Source organism: Erythrolamprus reginae, chromosome 2 (assembly GCF_031021105.1).
Source record: "Erythrolamprus reginae isolate rEryReg1 chromosome 2, rEryReg1.hap1, whole genome shotgun sequence".
Lineage (NCBI taxonomy): Eukaryota > Metazoa > Chordata > Lepidosauria > Squamata > Dipsadidae > Erythrolamprus > Erythrolamprus reginae.
Window position 1 is genome coordinate 308,173,658 of NC_091951.1, and position 24,341 is coordinate 308,197,998.

Sequence of the window (24,341 nt, forward strand, 5' to 3'; positions counted from 1 at the left end):
GTCTGGCGGAGTAAGGTATTTTGTTGTGAAAAGAGGAGTGAAGGACTCTTCTTGTGAAATATTCCTGGACTCTCAATTGTGTTGATGTCAGATATGCAATGTGGGTTCCATACAGGTGAGCTGTATTTGTCTTTGGTGCATATGCTCTCAGTGTACATAATAGAAAAGATACATTTGTCAAGAATCATGACATACAACACTTAATGATTGTCACAGGGTACAAATAAACAATCAGAAAACAATCAATATAAATTGTAAGGATACAAGCAACAAATTACAGTCATACAGTCCTTTGTGCAAGGAGATGGATTCTAAGAACGATGAGAAGACTAATAGTAATAGTAATGCAGATTTAGTAAATAGTTTGACAGTGGTACGGGAATTATTTGTTTAGCAAAGTGATGGTGTTCGGGGGGAAAACTGTTCTTGTGTCTAGTTCTCTTGGTGTGCAATGTTCTATAGCATTGTTTTGAGGGTAGTAGTTGAAACAATTTAGGTCCAGGATCTGAGGGGTCAGTAAATATTTTCATGGTCCTCTTTTTGACTAGTGCAATATGCAGGTCCTCAATGGAAGGCAGGTTGGCAGTAATCGTGGGTTTTTTTCTGCTATTCTGATTATCCTCTGAAATCTGTGTCTGTGTTGTTGAGTTGCAAAACTGAACCGAACATTTATAGAGGTACAGATGACAAACTCAATAATTCCTCTATAGAACTGTATCAGTGGCTCCTTGGCCAGTTTGAGAAGTTGGTGGAGAAAGAACATTCTTTGTTATGCTTTTTTGATGACGTTTTTGATATAGTTTAGATCTTGAGATATGATAGAAGGTAGAAATTTGAAGGTCTCTACTGTTGATACTGTATTGTCTAGTATTTTAAGAGGTGGTATAATGAATGGGAGGGTTTCTCCTAAAGTCTACCACAATTTCTACTGATTTGAGTGTGTTCAGTTCCAGATTGTTTTGGTCGCACCATGATGCTAGTTGTTCAACCTCCCGTCTGTATGTTGTTTCGTTGTTGTCTCAAATGAGACCAACACTGTTGTTTAACTGTATTTAACAGAGGGATTGTTTGAGTTGCAGTCATTGGTATATATATATAGAGAGAAGAGAAGTGGTGAGAGTACACAGCCTTTGGATGGGGTAGGGTGTCCCTGTGCTAATTGTATAGGTAACTGATGTGATTTAATAAAAATGGCTGATGTTTCATCTGTAAAGATTTGACTTTGTAATTATAATTGAATGGAAAAGTGTTATCTTTAGTACAGAAATGGCAAAAACCCTAATAATAAAAGTAAATCTGAATATAGCACAAATTTTAGAAGCACGTGTAATGGTCATTTATTTAGTCACCCAATGTTTTGGATATTGAGAACCAAATTAAAAGAACTGTTATCCAATACTTCTAAGGGGCATCCATTTAAGAAAGATTGATTTAATGTTCCTAGACTTTTTTTCATTGCTGATCAAATTATGCAGTTTCTAGGCTAAGCTATACACTCTTGTAGAACATTCATGGCAAACTTTCTGTTTTAAGCATATATGTTGTCTTAAAATTAATTCTGAAATGAAATCCTTTCCCCATATTTTAATGTGGGTGTCTAGCCGTATCATGGAAATATGTAAATGTAGGTTGTATTCAGGTTTTGAACTGAAATGTTTGGGACAGATGTTGGAATCTTATAAAGATCCAGAGTCTCTCTCTCTCTTTTTTTTTTTTTTAGTAATGTCTCTCTGCTCAAATTAGATCTTTCCTTATAGTGAGCATGCTGTCTCTGTGTTGTAGTGCAGCGGTAATGACATCTAGTGTATAACTGTATAATGAAGTGGTTTTATTTTTTTTAATAAAAACATTTTAAAAATTCTTTATAAAGATAGCTAAAAATTAAGAAAGTAATATAAAGAATAAGGAAAGAAGAAAAGATAGGAAAAAAGGAGGACAAAGTCATAAATGCAGAAAACAGAAAGTATAAAGAAAAAACAAAGAAAAACAGAAAGTTTAAATAACTAGTTTCTGATTTTCTTTGTATCGTAATATAAATTTACCTCTTACTCTGATTATATCATGAGTTTCATTTTTTCTAAAATATTTTTTGAACTATTGAAATCATAAGCCATAAATTCATCTTTTTCTGTTCACACAAGAAGTCTAGAAAGGGTTTTCAGTGAACCATACATTTTCTCTAATCAAAGATGTTAATTGGCCACTTTGCTCCATCGTCTGTATCATTCATTCCTCCGTTGTAGGCAATGTTGGTTCTTTCTAGCTCTGTACATATAATAATCTCGCTGTAGTTACCATATATAAAAACAAAGCTCCCTGACTCTTTCCTAATTGTGTATAAATCATTGTCCAGAGAAAAGCCTCTAGCTTTAAGTGCGTATTAAACTTTAAAATCTTTTGTATCATTTGAATTGAAAACTTTCTGCTTTTTTTAATATGTCCACTAAGCGTGATAGACGTTTCTTCTTGTTTACATTTCCAGTATAATTTTCCTTATGCATTCAAGACAGTTTCTATAGTGACATACAGTACTCAATACATCATTTTATTAAAAATAATATCTTAAGATTATGACACAGTGTAAATTTCTGACTTTTCAGCTACATATTCTTCCATCGTTCAGTCTGAATATTATAACCCAAGTGTATGAAGAGCTGTATTTAGGTTTAAACTATATGTGAAGTATGCCACAGAAAATTAATTTGATAATGGCTGTATGCATTGGCCTGTACATTCATCGGCTCAGTGTTTTCTCCAACAAGAGCACATCAGACTTGTCTATAAAACACTTACTCTTTATGCCATGTTTAAGAGAATGGAACTAGGGCCATTTCTATTTAAGACTAATAATCAGCAGGGGAACTTGCGGCTTTGGCAACTCTGTGCCTCTCAGCCTGATTTATCTTACAAGGCATGATTTATAGACTTAGTAAAGATTATGTCCTATTGAATTGGGTTTGGGCTATCCAATTCCTTCTTACGGGAAATGTAGATGTGTGCTACAATGTAAATGAGTGCCATGTTAATCATTATATTAACCTTGGTTAACATCCTTATCGCACTCTGTTTTACAGCCAGAGTTTTGCATGTTGAAATGGATGATTCCTGTTGTAATTCATAGCCACATAAAGCAAAATCTCAGTACTCCCTCAAACTTCTCCCAAAGAATGTTAGCTAAAGCTGCCCATGTTTGTTACATCATATTGCAATTCCTCTTTTAATATGCATGAAATGTTATCCTCCGGCGGCAGTGCACATGTAGGGTTTTGTTGTGGTGGTGGGGTTTTTTGCATGTCTAAAAGAAAACAGTAGAAAAAAAGACTCTATCTTTTAAAACAAAACATTTTTATTAAATCTCTATCCATGCAAAGTTAGAGGCAGCTGTTGATATATGCAGTTAAATCAATACAGGGCATGGGGTGGGGAACAGCAGTGACTATATCTAATTTAATATACAGATAGATTTTTTTTTTTAAAAAAAGCTTACACCACCACCAAACATATTGACTTTTATTTCCTAGTTGTTTCCTTATTTATAAATTAAACATTTTCTCCTCCATTTTGATTTTCCTTCTTGCCCCTTGGGTGATTTGTTCAAAGGTCCCCGTCTAAAGTATTGCAGCAGAACAGATTCAAAAATGTCTGTTCAGAGAAGGAAGTGAAGAGTTTTGGTTCCCATTTTGCACTTCTGGAACAGTTTAAGGAAGGAAGCACCTTTACACCTTTTATTGTTCGTGGTTGCTGACATCATCTCCTTCCTTGACCACTCGGTGCGTGTTTCCTGCCATTCTGTCAAGACTCTGCTGTGATATTGAGTGGGAGATGGACAGAATGTGTAAGAGAGCAGGCAGAGAAGAAGCTGCAGTGTGTGGATCTGTCCACTGGAACTCAGATTCTTCTTCCCTCGGCTGTCTCTGCTTCTGCCAAATTGTAAAGCGAACAGAAGCCCGCCAAAATGAAGTTCCTCATTTTAGCAAACTATCTGATTTTTTTTGTAAGTGTTTGGATTTCCGAAAGGGGGAAAATGCTGAAGGCAGTAATTTTGAAGACTGTAACATCAACATTTTTAATGCATTTGTTTATATATAATGCTGTCATTGTTTTAGATTTCTTTAATGTAGACCTATTTGGATAGGGTTTCTGGAATAATTTAATTCATAGTTAGTTTTGGGAGGTGCACTTTCTTTATAGCAGCATAGAGCTTGTGCTATTGTAACTTCTTTTTTTTTTTTTTGAGAAATGCGTGGTAGGTTTTCATAGGCGACTTTAAGTAGTTAACTACTCAAAGTTGATTTTGTTGAAGTTTCAGAAGCAGGTAGTCAACATAAGATTAGCTATTGGTCAATATTAGAGCGTAGATGGCTCATACATTGACTATGCTTTTAAATTTATCTCACAATATATTTATTAAGTTTCTTTACCATAGCTGCATCGATTTGAATCTTTCCTAAAAGATTGGTAAACAAAAAAGATTGGTAAAATCATAAAAATGGTAATTTCTATTTTTAGTTCATGCATGCATGTGAGCATATTCATAGAGGTATTTTTCTGCTTTCTTTCAAGCGGGGGTATAATTAAGCTATAAAAAAAACACCCTAAAATCCTACAAAGCCACTTTTGAGCAAAAAAACTACTGTGTTCCTAATCTTTGTTGTTTATAATTTATAGAACTGTTATATCTCTGAATCCTGTGTATGTTTCTAAGTGCCTGGGTATGTGCACATATGCATGTGTGAATTAGTGAGTGTTTACAGATAGAAACAGTGAACATACTGTTAAGCGTCTTGATCCTCCACATTCCTGTATCTGAGAAGCAGCAACGTAATAAATGGGATCAATGTTTCCTTTCTAAATTGCAAGGGTTATTCTCTTTCTCCCCACCACACCACTGCCACCAATTTGTCAACAGATTGTTGCTGCAAACATGCCCAGTGGTTCAAATTCATCTTTTAAATTACAGCCATACAAATTCGGTGTTCTGTCAGCCTCCCTAGTAGGTTTATGTTTGCTGGTTCCATGGAGGTATTTGTGAAACTATTTTTAGAATATTTTATACAGTTGCTGAATACTTAACGTTCCTGACACCGGACTGTTTCTATTTTTCTTTTTTTTCTTTCTGAAAGCTCGATATGAAATGTGGAACTGATAGTTGTGTGGGAGGGGCTAACCATGCTGCTGTTTTACCCAGGCTCTGCTCACAAGTTCTTGCAGGCAAGAGTGTCAGCATTCAGTGATTTCCCGTTCTCCCCCTATTCCTCCCTCCGCCACCACCACCCGCCCAAGGTTTTTCTCATGCAGGCTTCAGACTTTGGATGTGTAAAGCAACTCTCATCCTGGCTAACTGTCACCACTTCTTTAATCTGCCCACTCTGACCTTCCACCCTCAAAAGAATAAGAGCTTAGGCAGACGTAGGGCTGTAAGCCAATAGTGCCTCTGGCTCCACGTGAGTGAATGAGAGGAAAGGAAATTGTCCCATATGCTTTTGCTGTGGATTAGTCTATGGGTTGTCTATGTGCTGGACAAAGCCTGTTAAACTTCTTTGGGTTCATCTCGTACATGAAAATTACCTGGCTTTTAAAAAAAAAAATCAGAGGTAAGAATCACTATTTGGTATGGATGGGAGGTGGGGATGGGAGAAAGGCTAAGGGGGTGCTCCCAAGAAAAAGTTCAGTCAGAAACAAATAAACATGTTACTATAACTGCCACTAACTTTAAGGGACTATGACATGTTCAAATGTGTATGATATGCAGTAGAGTTTTAGAGGGCTTGTTCGAATTCTATTCTATTTCTGGATGATTATGAACAGATCAAGTTGCATCAGTTAAAATTTTAGAACTGTACAAATGGAACTGTTTCACCGATACATAGCCTGCTTTGGATAGTTAAGAAAACATCAATTCTGAAGTTTTTAATGCTATAAAGTAATAGTACCAGAAATTATATTATGAAAACATAAAATATAATGCCGATTTGCATTATATATAACTTTATACATTTCTAACCATGAGTAAGTCCAGTGAATTCTAAGGGATGTATTCTCTGAAAGTATATTTAAAATTGCATCTTCAGAGTGTGTAGAATGTGCAATTTGTGTGAAAGTAAATATATGTTCCCTTCAATTTCTGTTAAAAAGCCAAAATCTTTCCAGTAGGAAAAAGAGGATAAAGCGGGACATCAAAATGAGAATCAGTTTTATTGCATGAAAAACAGTACATTAATAAATAATTGCTTTTTATTTTTACATAATTGTTCAGGTTGGCTGTAAGAAAAAACGGCGTCCAATTAACCAGGGAAAAAACTAGTCTGCATATTTATATGATTTTAATTAATAAATAATTTTATTATATCCGAATTGTGTATAAAGTATTAAGCCTGAAATATTACATGCTCACTCAACTAAAAATCTGACTTATAGAAGTAGGATTTTACTATGATATATATGAATATGGAAAAGCTGGTTTCTCCAACTAATGTTAAAATATTTTAATATTTTGCAGCCAACTTTTAGGATTGCAAACAGCAACTAAAGATTTCTGTCCTTAGGTTTTATGTAATTGGCGTTATATTTTTATCTATAATGAAATTCCATTGGTTTTTAATTCACAAATATATCTTTTATTTTTAGTTTATGTTTTATGGATTAATATTGTAGTTTCTAGCATTTTTGTGGAGGAATATAAGAAGTGCTGCCATGTGTTTGTGGATTTTTGGTACAATTATGATCTTTTACAATGTGGTTTTTGTTTGTTCGTTTGCAGTGTATAGGATTTGGTACATGGAATATATCAACAACTGTTCTATTTATTGTGTTTCCTGTAGATGGAGATATATACAAATGTATTTAGGGAATATATACGTATTAAACTATGATAGAAGGATGAATGTTTTTTCTTTTGAAATCTTTTTAAATGCAAGATAATTTTAAAAGATTTAAGAATCAGCTGACATTTCCCATATATCAAATAAAACATTAATAAAATAATGGTCCAGCCTATTTGCATAATAAGAAGCATTATTACCTCTTCTGTTTTCATTCAAAAGTGAATTAGCTTGATTACTTAGCTTGCATAGGTATGGAAGGCTTCATTAACTCTCTGATTCAGGTAATTTTTCATATTTCTGACGATGTATTACAGAACAGAAAAATGTGCCTTGATGAAACGTACGAGAGCATTTACTTTAATTGTTATAGTGATGCCTTAAAAGGATTCTCCAACACTTACATTTTGAATCTTGTCTTGTATGCATGAATGTTCTAAATAATTGTCTGTAGAACTAGAGTGCCAAAGGTATTTAAGAAAAACCCTGACAATCCATCTGTCAGTAATTAATAATGATAATGCCGAACCATTCTTGACTTCATTTCTAATGTAGTTGCTTATTTAGCAGTTCTACATGCTAAATGCATTCAGGCCACTTGATAAAATACCACAACTAATCAAGTTCTATTGAGATTTTGTCTGAGTAACTTAACTATTCACTTCTTTTGTGTACTTGGCAGGAACGGATGCAGGGGTCTGTGAATTGAATTGTGTAAGTGCTGAAGAAGGAGTCTTGGTTTGAGGAAACAGGAAAGAGGAAGGAAAGAGAAGAAGAAAATACAGAAGTGTAGGAACGAACGAAAGAAGAAAAACGGGGACTATGGGGAGAAAAAAGATTCAGATCACGAGGATAATGGATGAACGTAACAGGCAGGTAAGTTGAAATTTAAAAATCCAGCATCATCAGATCTTATAAAGGCTATGATTGTCACATATGCATTACATCAATGGGACATAATAATGGATCATAACGTGTGTTTCATGTGTAGTTTTCAACTTCTATTGAACTATTAACATACACACATATTTGTAAAAGCAAATTCTTCCTAGAATTCCTTATCTAATGAAATGATTGATACTTAATGCAATATTTTAATTAAAATAAAACACACATCATTTTATCATCCATATAACTGCTTAATATCTTAATTTGAATTAATCCAATGATCAAGACAATTCATATAACTCTTACCATTTTTAATAAACTGAGTTTTGAAAATGACTTGGCTCATATTGGATAGTTATATTGTTTAATGTTTATTTTGTAACATGGTGGCACTTTGAGGACTTGCTCAAATTGTTGTTATTATTTTAAAAATCCTTTTATGAAATCTGAAAGTTCTCAAGATGTCTAGTTTTATCTGGATAATTCTTAAATGTCAGCAATAAATCTTACATCAATACAATAATCCTATACAGAAATTACTTCTCGGAAAATTAAATTATTGTTTAAAATTAAGGCTTGTTATCTATGAAAAAATGTATAGAAACATAGAAACAAACATTAAAATTTTGTTTCTAATGTTTGTTTCATATGCAAGTATGCAAAGAAAAAAGTCTAAAAGCTGCCAACCAGAAAAACAACAGATGTGAGTCCCTGCATCTTCAAATATATTATGGATGCATGTTACATCTTGGGTTTAGATTAGGTTTTGAAAATGGGAATAGGTTCCATTTAACTCATTTTGATTAATCCAGAGGCTTGTAGGTAATGGTTTATTTCTATTCAACCCACAGATTTCTAAGTATTATTATTACTGCTTTTTCCTAGCTAGATCAGTAAGAAAACTTAATCTCATTTTACTCCTTGGAGATCCCTGGGCTGTCTTTACATTCCAATGCAACCAGGGTATCCGTAACTAGCAAGCAGCTTTTTGCCTGTATTCGTCTTACTGATCAGTTGCATGCTTCTTGTAAATATGATGCAATGTAGGAATAATTGATAGTTCTAATTTTCAAGTGAGTCTTGTGTAAAATTTGAAAACACTGCAATTACAAGCATAACTTGACCTCTTCATGGCAGAAAATCAAGTTTCAAATAAAGGCAACAGTGATAATGCTTGATAGATTCATTCAAAGTCTTCTCTCTAGATTACTTATTGTTCTGGGGAAAATTAAAAAGCATTAATTTTGTCTGTAGCAAAGTCTCATATCTGTTTAATTGTTTATTGTTTGGAATTTAAGTTTAAAAATAAAATAGAGGCTAGTAGCATTAAGGGTATAGACATTGGTAAATTTTATCATAATTCTTTTAACTATTTTCTTTAAAATTATGTCAGAATCAGTTTAAAAGTGGAGGAAATTTAAATGTCTACTTATTTTTTAAGGTAATAAAGTTTACTCATACATCAGATCTTTTCTTTTAAGCAGACTTGGCAATATTTTCAGATGATATATTTTTAAGAATAGGTGTTTTCTGCTTTTATCGAAAAACTTCTGTATATTTAACATACAAATATTTGAATAAAATATTATTTGAAAATCAGAATGTCACATTTAATAAATATTAATGACCAGAAACAGGATTCAGCCAAAATTAAGTCTTGCCGATTTCAAGGCAGATTTAAGCCACTGCATTTTAAATCAGTTAAATTTATAAGAGCTTAACATTGTCTCAATTATACAAAATGTTCTGGAGGGTTAAAGCCTCCTTAATATAATATTTATTATATTAATTATTTGTATATCATTTCATTGGAAATGATCTCTTTTGTTTTATTCTTTGTTAAAATGCTTGCACAATACTTTAGGCACAATTGATAGAGATGAATTTGTTGTTGAATTTGTTTTTGAAAATGCTTAATGGAGTATTAACAGTATTACTATTAATACTCTATTGTAAGTTTCATGAGCAGACAAACCTTTTATGTCCAATTAGTTTTGCTATTTCTTAGAAAACAAAATTAAATGTTGTTTCATAATTATTGTAATGGTGAACTGATTAAATCAAAAGATGGAAGAAGTTAAATTATATGACTAAATTATAGGTTTAGAGATTCTATGCATCTGACTATATTTTCTAAAGGGAACTACAGAATAGTGTGTAAACCGGAGTAAAGCCTTCAACAGATTCAATAGAAATCTTTGTTTCTCCAATGGAGAATTTCTGCTGGAGCCAAGGAGTCATCTTTTAACAGAGGCAAATCTGGATCCAACCTGTCATTGTTGTAAGATGCAAGAGTGTATATAAAACTTCATATATACTTAAATATTAAGGAAAACAATTTTACAATAATGTAGCACCCAATTCCAGATGAAATTGGGAATTTAGGTTAGTCATGGCTACTTTTTCCCCATTGAGATTTTGTGAGAACTTTCTTCAAATAGTGTACATAACTTTCTTAGTTGCATAGTTATTTGCTTAAGATGAGTGTTAAGCATTTTCACATGCTTGTATTGGAGACTTGCTTATGCTAAGTTAAAAATAATGAGTATGAAAGGGATCAAATTATCATTTTGTTTTCAGTAACTCTTTAATTTGCATAAGAAAATATACATAGGACATGATTGTTTTAAAATTAGGGTTAGTCAACATAGATGGCTTAATTTTATTTTCTGAAACATAATTTGATTGAATGTATCCATAATACTAGATTAACATTGATAGACAAAAATTTAGAATTTGTTCCTTCCCTTTTTGGTGTTTTTGCTTTAGTCCATCAAAGCACAACTTAGTAACATCACAAGGCAGTATTTCCTCAACACATGAACATCTTTCAAAGTATTTTTAAGCATCTACAATTTTGATCATCCATAATTTAACATCCTCCATTCAATATTTTAATACTTTTTTCTTACGTTATGCATGTTAAATTTGGTTTGACTAGTTTTTAAATAGAATCTGAGATTCTCAAGATTTACAGCGTGTTTCAAGAATCATGTGCTCACTGAAATTTTTTTAGTCATGCTAAAAATAGCTTATAAAGTTTGAGAGCTATTGCTTATAGCAGCCAGTGCAAAAGCAGTTATAGAGCTGGTATAGAGAATAATTCCAGAGAAGGAGTATAAAAATCAAAATGAATTAACCCCCACCTTCATGCTATCCTTAAACACTTTCCTGCAAAATGGTTTTTTTCTGTGAGTAGTGTCCAAATGCCTTTTTGCAAAATTTGTTATCGTTTAATATTGTAATGCAAAATTTGCCATTATAAAAAGGAATTAAATAATAGCACTCATTGATTATTAGTACAACTAAATACATTATGAAATATAGTAAGGTTTACGTTCAACAATCAAGAAACCCACTCTTCCACCATTATCACTGAAAGTTGAAAAGTAAGAAATTAATGTTAAAGTGACAAAAATCAATGGGTTTCATAATCCTGTTGTTAGGTTCAAATGCAATCTAAGAGAGCCATACAAATGCCAGTAGTATTTCATTCTTTTAACCCTGCTGTTGTGTTCACATTTACTATACACTTGTACTGTTTTGAGTGTAACGAAATGTAACAATCAGCATGTAGCAAAAAGTAAACAAAATGGGGAAAAAACCCCACATAGTAAGAACCCCTCAAATGAGGAAAAGTCACTTAATCACAAGTTTCAGATCCGCATGACAAGTAATCTACAGGGTCTCAAATTTCATTTCGGGTCATATAGACCCGAGCATAGGAGCAGGGTTAAAAGATAATGCTATTCAAAAATAAACGTAAGTTAAGGGAAATTCTTAATAATAGTTCTTGAGCATGTGACTCAACAATGAGGAATAGGATTAAACTGGTAGAGTGAACAAAATTGGGAAGCACTGCCCAATACAGTTCATAGGAATTAACTGGGTAATTTTTTTTGAATGTTTTCTTTTTCATCTTGATTTTTCTTTTGCCAGCTTTTTCACTTATAGTGAGCTTTTTCTATTCTGCTCTGTTTTAGAAAATTAATGTGCTGATGAATAGAATAGAATAGAATTTTTATTGGCCAAGTGTGATTGGACACACAAGGAATTTGTCTTGGTGCATATGCTCTCAGCGTACATAAAATAAAATATACATTTGTCAAGAATCATGTGGTACAACACTTAATGATTGTCATAGGGGTCAAATAAGCAATGAAGAAGCAATATTAATAAAAATCTTAGGATATAAGGATAGAGAGAATAGCAATCTGTTTACATTATTTATTTACAATATTCTGTTAGAAAGAAATATATGAGCTTTGATTATTTCAACTAACAAAATAGGTCCATGTACAAAATCTACGCTAATAGTATGTTATAGCAAGTAATGAAATAAATAAAAGAATCGTGTGTTTGTGTGTGTGTGTGTGTGTGTATAGACATACACACTACAACAATATAGTTGGGCAAGCACAAAAGAGTAGTATCTGTTGTGAATTATTAGTTAGAAAAATGTCTCTCTCTTTTTTGCCATAACTGCTTTCAGTGCACACCAATAATGTTTGAAAAGTAAGCAGGGCAGATAAAGGATTTTATGTAAAAAAAATAATAATGATGCTTTGATACTCGACCACTGAATTCACTGCAATTATTGTACCTTTATTCTTCCTTCCTTCTTTCTTTGGGTTGCTCAAAAAAGAAAGCCTAATTTTTTTTCCTGCCACCTGAATATCTCTGGCTGTCTATATTCCTGCACCAGAGATTGGCACTGTAGCACCCATGGGTGCTATAATGACCCTGATACCACTAGATGGCATACATTATCTGTATATGTTTGGGTGGGGGGCTGTGCTTGCGTTTGTAAAAAATGCACATTTAAAATGGCCAAAATTCCATCCAAAGAGCCAAATTTCACAAGATCTCTTTCTGATTTTTTTAATTAAAATTATTTTATTCTTGCATCCCCAATGTTGTAAGACATGCAGAAATTTTCTAGCTTCCTGAAAAGATTACTAATTCTTTTGGAGACTAAAACGAACAAAACACACACACATACCCTTCTCTGGTGTGTACTAATACAGATATAATGAACTGTATGACAACATATGAATGCTGTCAATAGATAAACAAATCTTAGCATTTGGAACTATAACTGGGCATTATGTGATCATACCTTAGTCTTAATATAAATTTATATTTACTTTTTTTCTTCTCGATATTGCTGCATTATGAAATGAGGAAAGAGGGTCAGTATCACTCTTGCTGAAATCTTGAGTCTTTTTTGAAAATTCCATCCTGCTGCTTAAGACCACTCTTTGTGGATAAGAAATTTTGAAAGAACCACTGGATCTTTTGTTTTAATTTTTCAAATAAAGCCAGAATTTTCTTTTAAAATTACCAAATTAGTGGCATCCCAGTTAAAATAATGCTATGTTTGAAGGATTTAAAGGAACTATAATAATCTTGCCTGACCTAGATTTGCCGCTGCTTTGGAACACCTATGTGTATTAGCCTCATAAGCATAAGCTCTTTAGAATTTCAGAACTATCTGATTTATTTGTTTTGAACCACGATATATTAAAATTTATTATTATAAATAAAAATGGAGGTGGTAGTAGTGGTGGTGATGATGATGCAATGAAACAGTGAAAAATAGCATTAGGGGAAATGTTTTAATTTTTATCACTTTGTGGTCTGGATATGGTTAGCAGGCATTCTGATCATATAAGAATATGATTAAAACAGATTTGTAAATGTTTCTCTAAATTAAAAAAAGAAGGGACACCTTTGTGTAGTAGTTTTGGGACGCCTTTGTGTAGTAGCCTCATAAACATAAGGATTACAGTACTTGTAATCCTTATAATCCTTATCCATACTTGTAATGTTTTGGGACTGCTTGGAACATGGAATTGTTGATTAATGCAAAGATTTATGAACGGATTCCAAGATCTCCCAAAACCTGACCGTAGAAAGGCAGAGAATTTATATTTTTTTTAAAAAACCCTTCAGATGTGTGTGGAACACATCTCAACAAAAATATTATCTATATTTTGACCCATATAGAGAGAGCGGTATGTAAAAAAATGTTTGCCCTCATAATACAATAAAACATTCACCCCCAGAAACCACATTTAAAAATCAGGCATATAATTGGAACAGGAAGAATATTGAAAGAGATTAGCAACTATAAGAAGTGGTAGGTAAAGAAGGGTAAGAGATAACCTTTTTGCCAGCTGATTCTTCTTAGAATCTAAACATATGAAAATATCTTATTTTAATACATTTAAAAAATTCAAGGTTGGACTCATGCATTGATCCAAATGATTACGGTGCTTTGATGGCGCAGAACATATAACTCTGAGATAGACATAGACAAGTTACTGCAGTTTCATTTTAGCTCCAGTGAAGTAATAAAACCTGAATGAATCATGACAGGCTTGCTCTATGAATTTTACTGAGGTTTGGATGTCCTAGGTTACTGGCAGCAATTGCTGAGGTATCATATAGGATGTCTGCTTCTGGAGGTATCTTTAGAGCCAGGACAGAAATTTCTTCCTTATTTCCTCACTCAGCATTCTACAAGAGAAATACGGACAGAAACAATGTTAATCGGCAGGTTCCCAACGCACTCTTCCCTAAACGATAAAACAATATCAGGCCTGTGGCTGACTTAATTAATCATATCCCATTGGCCACAGTTAAAGATTAAAAACAAAAAGGTTCTCTCCATGTGTCTTTGTTGGGATTCTCTCCCTTTTCAACTGTACAGAATTGAGTTCATAAGTTTGATTAATTTGCTGCACAGTCATTTTAGGTTTAATGTCAGTGGCTAACAAATTCAACATCTGTCAGGCTCATCCAGGAAATGGAGGAAGAACCATATCTGTTACGCTGCTTGTCAGTTTTTGCTTTAAAAAAAATCCCTCCCATTGTAGACAACAAGATGTTAGAACTTTAAAAAGAACCTGATTTTTATCCCTTTAAGTTTGTGAATATGGATTCATAGGGTCCTTCTCTCCTGATCAAGCCTTGTTGTAGTTTCTTATTCCTCCTCTTTTGTTTTGTTTTTGTCAGAGCTTTGAAGTCAGTAATCAGTTTTATTCATTTATTGTAATAATCTCTGACCATAAAGACTGTAATTTCTTTTTAAATCATGGCAAAAAAAATATCTGAAGGACCAGAATGAATATGATGCTCAGTTGCTTATCTAAATTTTAATCTCTCTCCATTTGGGAAATGGTACTCCAATTCATTTTACAATTCCTAAAATTTTCCCCCACCCTACCCCCAGTTAACCAATATCTGTTTCCAATCTTATATGCATTATTTCAAAATAGAATCATCAATTTTTCTGTTAACTCTAGTTCTGCCTCAGTATAGTGAAACACAAGGCTCTGAAATAAAATTAAAAAGAAAACAAGTTATTCATAATGACAAAAACCGAAAGAATCCTCTGGATTTTATTTATTATACTTAGAAAATGTATAATTATTGCATTTTATTATAGGACTGAATGCTATATATTACACTGCAATGGTGCATACATTCGCTGCTGTGTATGTTTGATTGATTAGTTTTCTTATTCAATAAACAAAATATTATTAACAACATTAAAAAGATGGTTCAAAATTAATTAGGCAGCACATTTTATTATTTTAAATACAGGAATCTAGAAATCAAAAATGGGGATGCATTCAAATGTATGAATGCATGCATATATGTATGTATGTATGTGCAATTTAAAAGTAAAGAATTATTTTCTTTTACCAGTGGTTGATTGGTTTCATAATTTGAAAGAAAATTGAGCTACCAACAAAATTTGGTACATATGCTTTTGGTTTTAATAATAAATATGTACACTTACATCATTAGACATTAAAATTATAACATCTCATAAGTGTAGTATCTTGCAAGTTATATAGTCGACTGTAAAACAGGACGCAGCATATGTCTTTCCAGATGTGGTTGGGCTACAACTTCTAGGGATTCACCCAGCATGCCAATAAGTGAAGGATTCTGAAAATAATAGTTAAACAACATGAAACTATCTTTTTTTAAAAATGTATTTATTAATTATTTTTCCGTTTTAAAAACAATTCATAACCATATTTACAGGTGAATCCGCATCATATATACATTTCTATCAACGTTATCTTTTGATTGTTTTTAGATTTCTTGATGTTTTATTTCAATGTTTAGTTTGAGTTTCTTTTCTTTTTTTGTCCATTGGTACCATTTTGTCGAGATGAAATTATCAAGCAGTTTACACCAGCACATTTGCTCATTCACACACATGCAAAAGCCAGAAGGCTTTGTATACAGATACAACAATCTCATTTTTTCACTGTCAGTTTACTGTCACAAATTATGCTTTTTGTATTCTTACATATGAAAATTCATAAGAGCAAAATAATACAAATTTCCACATTTTATAAAAACATACTTTTCCTCTTCATACTTGAAAACTATGTTATCCAATAGTTGACTGTGCTTAAATAAGTAAGGCGACAATTATATTTTTCCCCCACAAACAGAATTTCTAGGGGGAAAAATCTTAATAGTAGTATTCCATTGCACAGTTGAGATGGAAATGTTTGAAAATATATTATCTTATAACTATGCTTCTAGTATTTCTTTGTTCATAACTATATTTGAACAACAATGACAGCTCAAGATAAATATATGGAAAATTTAAGATGTGCTTATTAAGGAAAAAAAACCCCAGACTTTCCATTATTAGAAATTTGCACATCTTTTTTTATGCCTAGTGAAACCAAATTCCAAAAGCTCTCCTAGTGTTAAAGAAATTTTGTTTGTTGAAAAAGGGGTGATTAATTGATTAATTGATACCAGTATCCAGGAGCTCCATGGATAGGGAATCCTAGACTGATAAACTGTATTGAAGCATAATTTTAGAATGAACATATAGATTACATTATAGATTTAGTTGGGGGAAAGATCAAAAGCAACATGAGAAAATATTATTTTACTGAAAGAGTAATAGATTCTTGGAACAAACCAGCAGACGTGGTTGGTAAATCCACAGTAACTGAATTTAAACATGCCTGGGATAAACATATATCCATTGTAAGATAAAATACAGGAAATAGTATAAGGGCAGACTAGATGGACCATGAGGTCTTTTTCTGCCGTCAGTCTTCTATGTTTCTATGTTTCTATTACATTGCTCTTCATTCTCAGTACAAACGAGAATGTAAACAGCAAACCATGTCAATGAGTTGTCAAAGACTAGAACAAGCAAGCCAAAGAAACAATTATGTCTGTCTTTTAAGGATTCATTTTGGAAGGCCCTTGGGGAATAAGAGCTGGAGTTAGGAAGCAAAACTAAAGTCATTGTGTGGAGGAAGAAGTTGCAGTCTTCCTGTTTTGACAGGAAATGGAGACAAATGTGCTTCCTGACCACTTGCTCGGTAGGGAATGAAATATTCTCTGACCTTTACCTCATGAACATTTTAGCTTTGTTTTAACTAGTAAACATGTTTTCAACCCAAACATGTATTTATATTTGCCAAAGTGTCATAGCATTTTGTGGCTAAAGTGTAATCTTATTGTTTATTATAATGCATCAGACAAATTCTTCTGCACTATCGTATAACATTCAGCAAGATATAGTTTGTTGGAGAAAGAATGTTTTCTCGTATGATTTTCGAAAATATCCATAATGTTTACTTTAGGGATAAGAGAATAGAATGCAGAGAGTGAAACAGAATATTCCTGTCATGCAGTAAAGCCATTCTGAGGAAGCCCATCTATCCAACTTGCAAAGAAATAAAATTGTTTTCAGATATATTCAAGAAAGGGGATGCTAAATGTTGATAAGTCATAAAGTCACTTACAATGCCATTTTATACAGAATTTTCATTTTGTTTGTTATTCTTAAAAGCAGATTTGCTTACAAAATATCCAGTCCTGTATTTGAAGTGTAAGATCTGTAGTGTTAAATGTATTACAATAAAACTGCAGTTAATTTATCACTCTTCTTCATTAACTATTGACCCCCTCAGAAAGGGTCCGCAACTTGGGCATCCTCCTCGATCCACAGCTGACATTGGAACATCATCTTTCGGCTGTGGCGAGGGGGGCGTTTGCCCAGTTTCGCCTGGTGCACCAGTTGTGGCCCTATTTGGACAGGGAGTCACTGCTCACAGTCACTCATGCCCTCATCACCTCGAGGTTCAATTACTGCAACGCTCTCTACATGGGGCTATCTTTGAAAAGTGTTTGGAAACTACAGATCGTGCAGAATGAGGCTGCGAGAGCCATCATGGGGCTTCCTAGATTCGCCCACGTTTCTGCAACACTCCGCGGCCTGCACTGGCTGCCGATCGGTTTCCGGTCACAATTCAAAGTGTTGGTAACGACCTTTAAAGCCCTACATGGCATTGGGCCAGAATACATCCGGAACCGCCTTCTACCGCACGAATCCCAGCGGCCGATAAGGCCCCACAGAGTTGGCCTTCTCCGGGTCCCGTCGACCAAACAATGTCATTTGGCGAGCCCCAGGGGAAGAGCCTTCTCTGTGGCGGCCCCGGCCCTCTGGAACCAACTCCCCCCAGAGATTAGAACAGCCCCCACCCTCCTTGTCTTTCGAAAATTACTTAAGACCCACCTTTGTCGCCAGGCATGGGGGAGTTAAGTTATCCTTTCCCCCTAGGCTATTACAAGTTATGCATGGTATGTTTGTGCGTATGTTTGGTTTTTTATAATAAGGGTTTTTTAGTTATTTTTATTAATTGGATTGTTCATATTGTTTTACCACTGTTGTTAGCCGCCCCGAGTCTGCGGAGAGGGGCGGCATACAAATCCAATTTTAAAATAATAATAATATTAATAATAATAATAATAATAATAATAATAATAATAATAATAATAATAATAATAACAACAACTAGACTTCTATTGTTGTAGAAAAAAATGAGGATTGTTTCATGGTAGTCCAGGAAGCTGTGCTCTCTTTTATTCTGCTTCCCAATCCTCAACCCAGTTCAATAGCATATTTAGATTTAAGTAAAATCCCACTGAAGTTAGTGATACTCAAAAATCTTAATTCTTCAAATCATTAATATTTTTTTTGGCTTGCTTAGGAATGGATGGGGGTAGTTCACATTAGAGTCACAATTTGAAAGCATCTGTATTGCAGCTCCTTTTTAGCCGGTTGTGGATCAGCATGCTTTGTCAAGGACAATGGTTCCCTTTTCAGTTTCTCCCAGTCCTGTCTTGTCCCTGTAAATTACACTGAAGGATTATAAGGAACAGAGCAGGAGGTTGATGAAGTGTCCTTGGCTGCTCTTTTTAAAGATCCTTTCATTCAGTGGTTCCTATCTGGTCATGATACAAAAGAAGATTTGTCAGGGGAAAACCTTCCAAGGATGCTTCAGCTTATCACTGCTACTGAGGGTAATCATAACGTTGGATGCAAGAGAATCTTGGTTCAGACATGATTTGAAACACAGAAATAGTAAAGAGAAGAGAGAAAAAGAGTTTTAGCTTGGAGACTTTTACTACAAGAAACCTTTTGACAGTTTTGTATGGAAGCTAATTTATTTATTTATTTATTGAATTTGTATGCCGCCCCTCTCCAGAGACTCGGGGCGGCTAACAGCAATAATAAAACAGCATATAATAATAATCCAATACTAAAAACAGTTAAAAACCCATTATTATAAAAACCAAACATACATACAGACATACCATGCATAGAATTGTAAAGGCCTAGGGGGAAAGAGTATCTCAGTTCCCCCATGCCTGGCGGCAGAGGTGGGTTTAAAGCAGCTTACAAAAGGCAAGGAGGGTGGGGGCAATTCTAATCTCTGTGGGGAGTTGGTTCCAGAGGCCGGGGCCGCCACAGAGAAGGCTCTTCCCCTGGGTCCCGCCAAGCGACATTGTTTAGTTGACGGGACCCGGAGAACACCCACTCTGTGGGACCTAACTGGTTGCTGGGATTCGTGCAGTAATTGTACCTACGTACTTTAAATCAGTGGTCCCCTTTTTCTCACCGTTCCATGGAGAGAGGTTTTTCTGTGAACCTCAGGGGGCATGGTTTCCTATGCTGTCTTCATCCAGTGAATGGGACTTTGCTTGTCTGCATGGCTTAGTTTCTGGCATGCCGTGATCTAGTGCCAGTCCACAGACCAGGGCTTGGGGTTCCCTGCTTTGGATACTTTTCTAGAAAAGTTATGCAGAAGTCCTAACAATTCTGGGCTGGAAAGTTGAAAGAATATAAAAGCTATAAAGAGATTTGGGAGTATATTTTATTTTTGATAGACATAATGTTGGATCCAGATGGTTATGACTAAAGATCTGATTAACTTCAGTGGGAGCAACAAATTCAGTTTTATTTCAGATTTTCAAAAATATTACAATTTTTAAAATGTCAGCTATAAATAGTGTGAAACACGTCTATTATTTCTACATGGTGTATTTGTATTTTTTGTATTTCCATTTCTATGTGCCATGGAATAATGGAACACTATAGCAATATGGGACTTTCTAGATGTGTTAACATTAAATAATTATTGAGAATAATATTGGTCAGGATTTCCAGAAAATACCGGGATAAAGAAAATTAAATAATAGTTCCAGTTTGTATGATGAAATAAAAGGGTCACAGCAAGTCTGTTCTTTCTTTGTATCTTTGGTGGATAGCAACACTGTTATTATAGGAGGGTCATAATTATTTCTCCAACTTACTAAATTTTTAAAAGAGAGACAGAAATATCCTGAAGAGGAGGGACAACAGCCATAAAAGCAACATAGCTCTGTATCATAATTTATCACCACAAAAGTGGATGACGTAGTAAGTGGATTTGTGGCTTTTACCTTCCACCCGTAATTTTTGCTCCTACACTGAGCCATTTACAGCTAGGAGTGGCACAGAATTTTGACTATAATTTTAGTTAAACATAAACAATGGCTAAATGCCATTCCTTTTTTTTTCTACCACAAATTGATGGGATGGCTTCTAGGTGGAAGGAGTCAATTTTGTCATGTTCTACAAAGGTCTGTTATATGTCAGAGAATCAAATCAGAAAACAGGAAAGTGTTCTTAGTTACAGATAAACATTTTAGTTTGTCCATTTTCAATGGTTACACAAGAAGTGTCATTTTGTATCGCTGCATTTATATTTTAGAAAAACTTGTTCCTTGTGAAAATCATTACACTTGAACCTACATTAGCATATAGTGATTTATACTCAGGCTAAGCTGGAAACATGGAAGTTGCACATATCATACATAGAGATTAAATTGGCTCGCCTACCATCTTAATAGTTCCAAAGGAAAAGTTACAGTACCTTTTTACGGATGGTAGACAAGCTGAACAGTGAATTGTGTACTGAGTTGGCTAGATTTGAACAAACAAGTTGTGGCATCTGATTCTTGTCCTTTCCGCCCACCAATTAATTCATTCGTCTGAGGTGAAAGAGAAGGTATGTGAACAATAAGTGAGAAGATACACATTATTTTCAAGGATTATGGACACTATTATGTTTTAATAATGGAAATCCTATTAGAGTGTGGGTTTTAGTACACATCAATCTTGCATGAAGGCATGAATAAACCCAATGAGATCCCATCTCCTCATTCTTGTTAAAACAATAAAAATATATATTTAAACACTCTGGACATTTTTAAGAGAAGATTGAACTGCCACTTGACCGGTGTACTATAGGGTTCCTGCTTGGGCAGGGGGTTGAACTCGATGGCCGTCATGGTCCCTTTCAACTCTAACAATAAATAAATTAATTAATTAATTAATTAATTAATTAATTAATTAAACAAATAAATAAACAAACAAATAAATAAATTGTACTTTATATTTAAAAAAATAGTTGTATGTAGACATCTCAAAAACAAATTAAGCATTATCTCTCAAAATGGATGTATAAATATTAAAGCATAGGAAAGCAAATTTGGAGAACGTTAATCTGAATTTCAGATTTACAGTGAATTACAAGTAATATTAAAACAGTATTATTACAACAAATAAAATATTAGAAAACATTAAAAGGTTTTGATAAAATATTCTCTCTGTTTAGCAGCAGCCAATGAAAATCTTGCTAATTTCCATAGCAATGTTGCCTTGTCTAAATTCATTAAATATTATTATATGGAACTTTTGAATTTTTGAATAAGAAATTATTTGTTTTTGAATAAGAGATTATTATGTGGATTTTTTTAATTTAAAAAGAATTTTGGAAAGAAATGAAAGATACACATGTGATGGAATAAGAATGTAAAGCAACTAGTACAAGAATAAGTGGAAAGAGTCACTAGCTCCAGAAGGCACTGGTTTATAAGTCACAAATAAAGTAAGGATTGGTGTTTTGTGATTATTCCAGCTTGACTTAAGTATCAGTTAATGTATCAGTCCCCGCATAGAGAGCACCTTTAAGTAAACCTAAGATAGTTCTGAGGAGTTCGCTTTGAAAGAATTCCATGCCATTAATTTTATAGTAATTCATGCAATAAGGTTGCATGAATTAGAATTCTGCGAGGAATTAACTAAAAAGTTAGCCAATGCTTATTTATCTCATGATTTTATATAAGGTCCATTTTGATAGGTCACTGTTAAAAAAAGAAAAGAAGCAAAATGAAAGCAGTAGTAGTCAGCATAAAAAGCTGTTTGCTAGGCACCTATATTAAACATGCAGAATTTTGGAAATTTTCAGGGAAGCATTAGATGAGAACAGGCACAGAGAAGGCAGGAAAGTTGTAACTGGATAGGAATGAAAACGAGACCATAAATTATTATAAACAATTATAATATATAAAAGTGTACTGTATTTATTTTTTAATAATTCAGGTTCTTTTATACATATATAATTAAATGTTTAGTTGTGGCACTTATTTTCATTAACATTGGAAAACCACTAAAAGATGGTGGGAAATAAATATGATAAATGTCATTATTGATCATCACAAGAATTTGTTTTGATTGTGTTCATTCAATATTGGTGGGGTGTGAAGTTTTAGTTTTCTGCTTCTCATTGACATAGAACATAATATTTCTGCCTTGGATAAATAGAAACTTGGTGCAGCAACTCAGTTGGTCTAAGCCTAACACCTTTGTTGGTCTTGGCTGGTTTATTCATTATCTTATTCCTATTGCAGTGACATGCCATTGCCACCATAGAATATCAGATACATACATACACACACACATACACATTCATTCGGTCTGATAACTATGATAACTACCAGTATATAAATTTGTGTAAAAATGCTCAGCACTAGTCATAGTGGAACAAGATGGTTACACATAAGCAACACCGTTCCAAATTTTGGAATCACTGAAAATAATGGACTATGAAATATTTGCTGTTTGGCTGTGTATGTTCTAGATAAGAACCGGGTGTTCAAAAAATTGTTGCCTCTTCTCAAGAACCATTTTCCACTTACAAACCCGAGCCTGCGAAACTGTAACCAGAAAAGGCAGGGAGAAGCCTCCGTGGGGCCTCTCTAGGAATCTCCTAGGAGGAAACAGGGCTGGAAAAGATGTGGAGAAGCTTCTATGGGGCCTCTCTAGGAATCTCCTGGGAGAAAACAGGGCCTCCACCCTCCCTGTGGTTTCCCCAATCGCACACATTATTTGCTTTTACATTAAAGTGACCAGATTTTAAGATTGGGAAAGAGGGATGCCATTGGAGGGAGGGTGGAGGGGCTAAAAAAGGTTTAGCAAAAAAAATTTTTTGTTCACCAAATATATATGTATATATATTCTTTGCAGGAACAAATGTGTAAAAACCCATTTTCATTCCAGAAACATTATTCTTTAACAGGGTTAAGCAGTTTAGTGCCGCTGAAGTCTTTTGAGTACAGCTCTCATGCGTTCGAGTTTATTACAGCCAAAAGACCATAGCAGTTGTTGTTTACTATTCATGGAACAAATCCTGATGCTGAGAATTCTGATATCTGATATCAAGAGCCATGAGAAAGGTTATCATTTCAGCATTTCCTCTAAGCACCAAGATGCTTATGTGGAATTAGATGAACATCTTTATTGTTAAGACTTATTTGTGGAACTAAATATTTCATACAAACATGGTAAAAAATGGTATTGCTAGAGCTAGGAAGATATTTCAGGTTTTCATGCCTGCAGATAAATTCAATTATTTAAAACTTTATTAATGAGAACAAAATCACATATCTTCATATTCAAGGTGACTTGAACCAAGACAAGAGACTGATTTTAATTAATTAGTTAAATGATTAATTTAGCAGACTAGAGAGACCAATGTATTTATTTAAAAGTATGTAATATTGTTTTTTGTTTTTATAAGTCACATACATTAGAAACCTAATATACTTTATTTTAGCACATAAATAATGAAAAAGAAAAAAATTAAATACCTTTCATGATGTTCTTAATCATTTCTTAAGTCTTGAACTTTCACTAACAGGGAAAGAATAGATTCATTCCTATGACATCTTATTGTAAAAGTATAAGAGATTAATGATTTATGATGATACTGTGCTAAGTGCAAAGAAGTCTGAAATTTTTAACTGTGAGTGGCATATTTTAAATGAATAGTAAAAATTATTTCACTTTAGAAACAGTGATGCATAAAACCAGTTTTATATCTTGGTGAACAATAGTAATATTGTCATATAATGCACCTGGGGAAAATGCTAATGAATCATATTCCAAGCAATTAGGATTACATT

At 33.6% G+C, this 24,341-nt stretch overlaps 1 protein-coding gene across 8 annotated transcripts in view; it reads left to right on the plus strand.

Annotated features, from left to right (window-relative positions):
* Positions 1 to 24,341, plus strand: part of MEF2C (myocyte enhancer factor 2C) — a 204,019-nt gene that overhangs the window by 80,998 nt on the left and 98,680 nt on the right. For 5 of the 8 annotated variants that reach the window (XM_070743055.1, XM_070743056.1, XM_070743058.1 and 2 more), the window contains one exon: positions 7,504 to 7,697. In XM_070743055.1, coding sequence (XP_070599156.1) covers positions 7,644 to 7,697 — 54 coding nt within the window. In that variant the 5' untranslated portion in view covers positions 7,504 to 7,643. Of the gene's footprint in view, positions 1 to 3,824; positions 3,995 to 5,207; positions 5,595 to 7,503; positions 7,698 to 24,341 lie in introns of those variants that run through there. The other 3 variants (XM_070743053.1, XM_070743059.1, XM_070743054.1) reach the window with 2 other exon arrangements.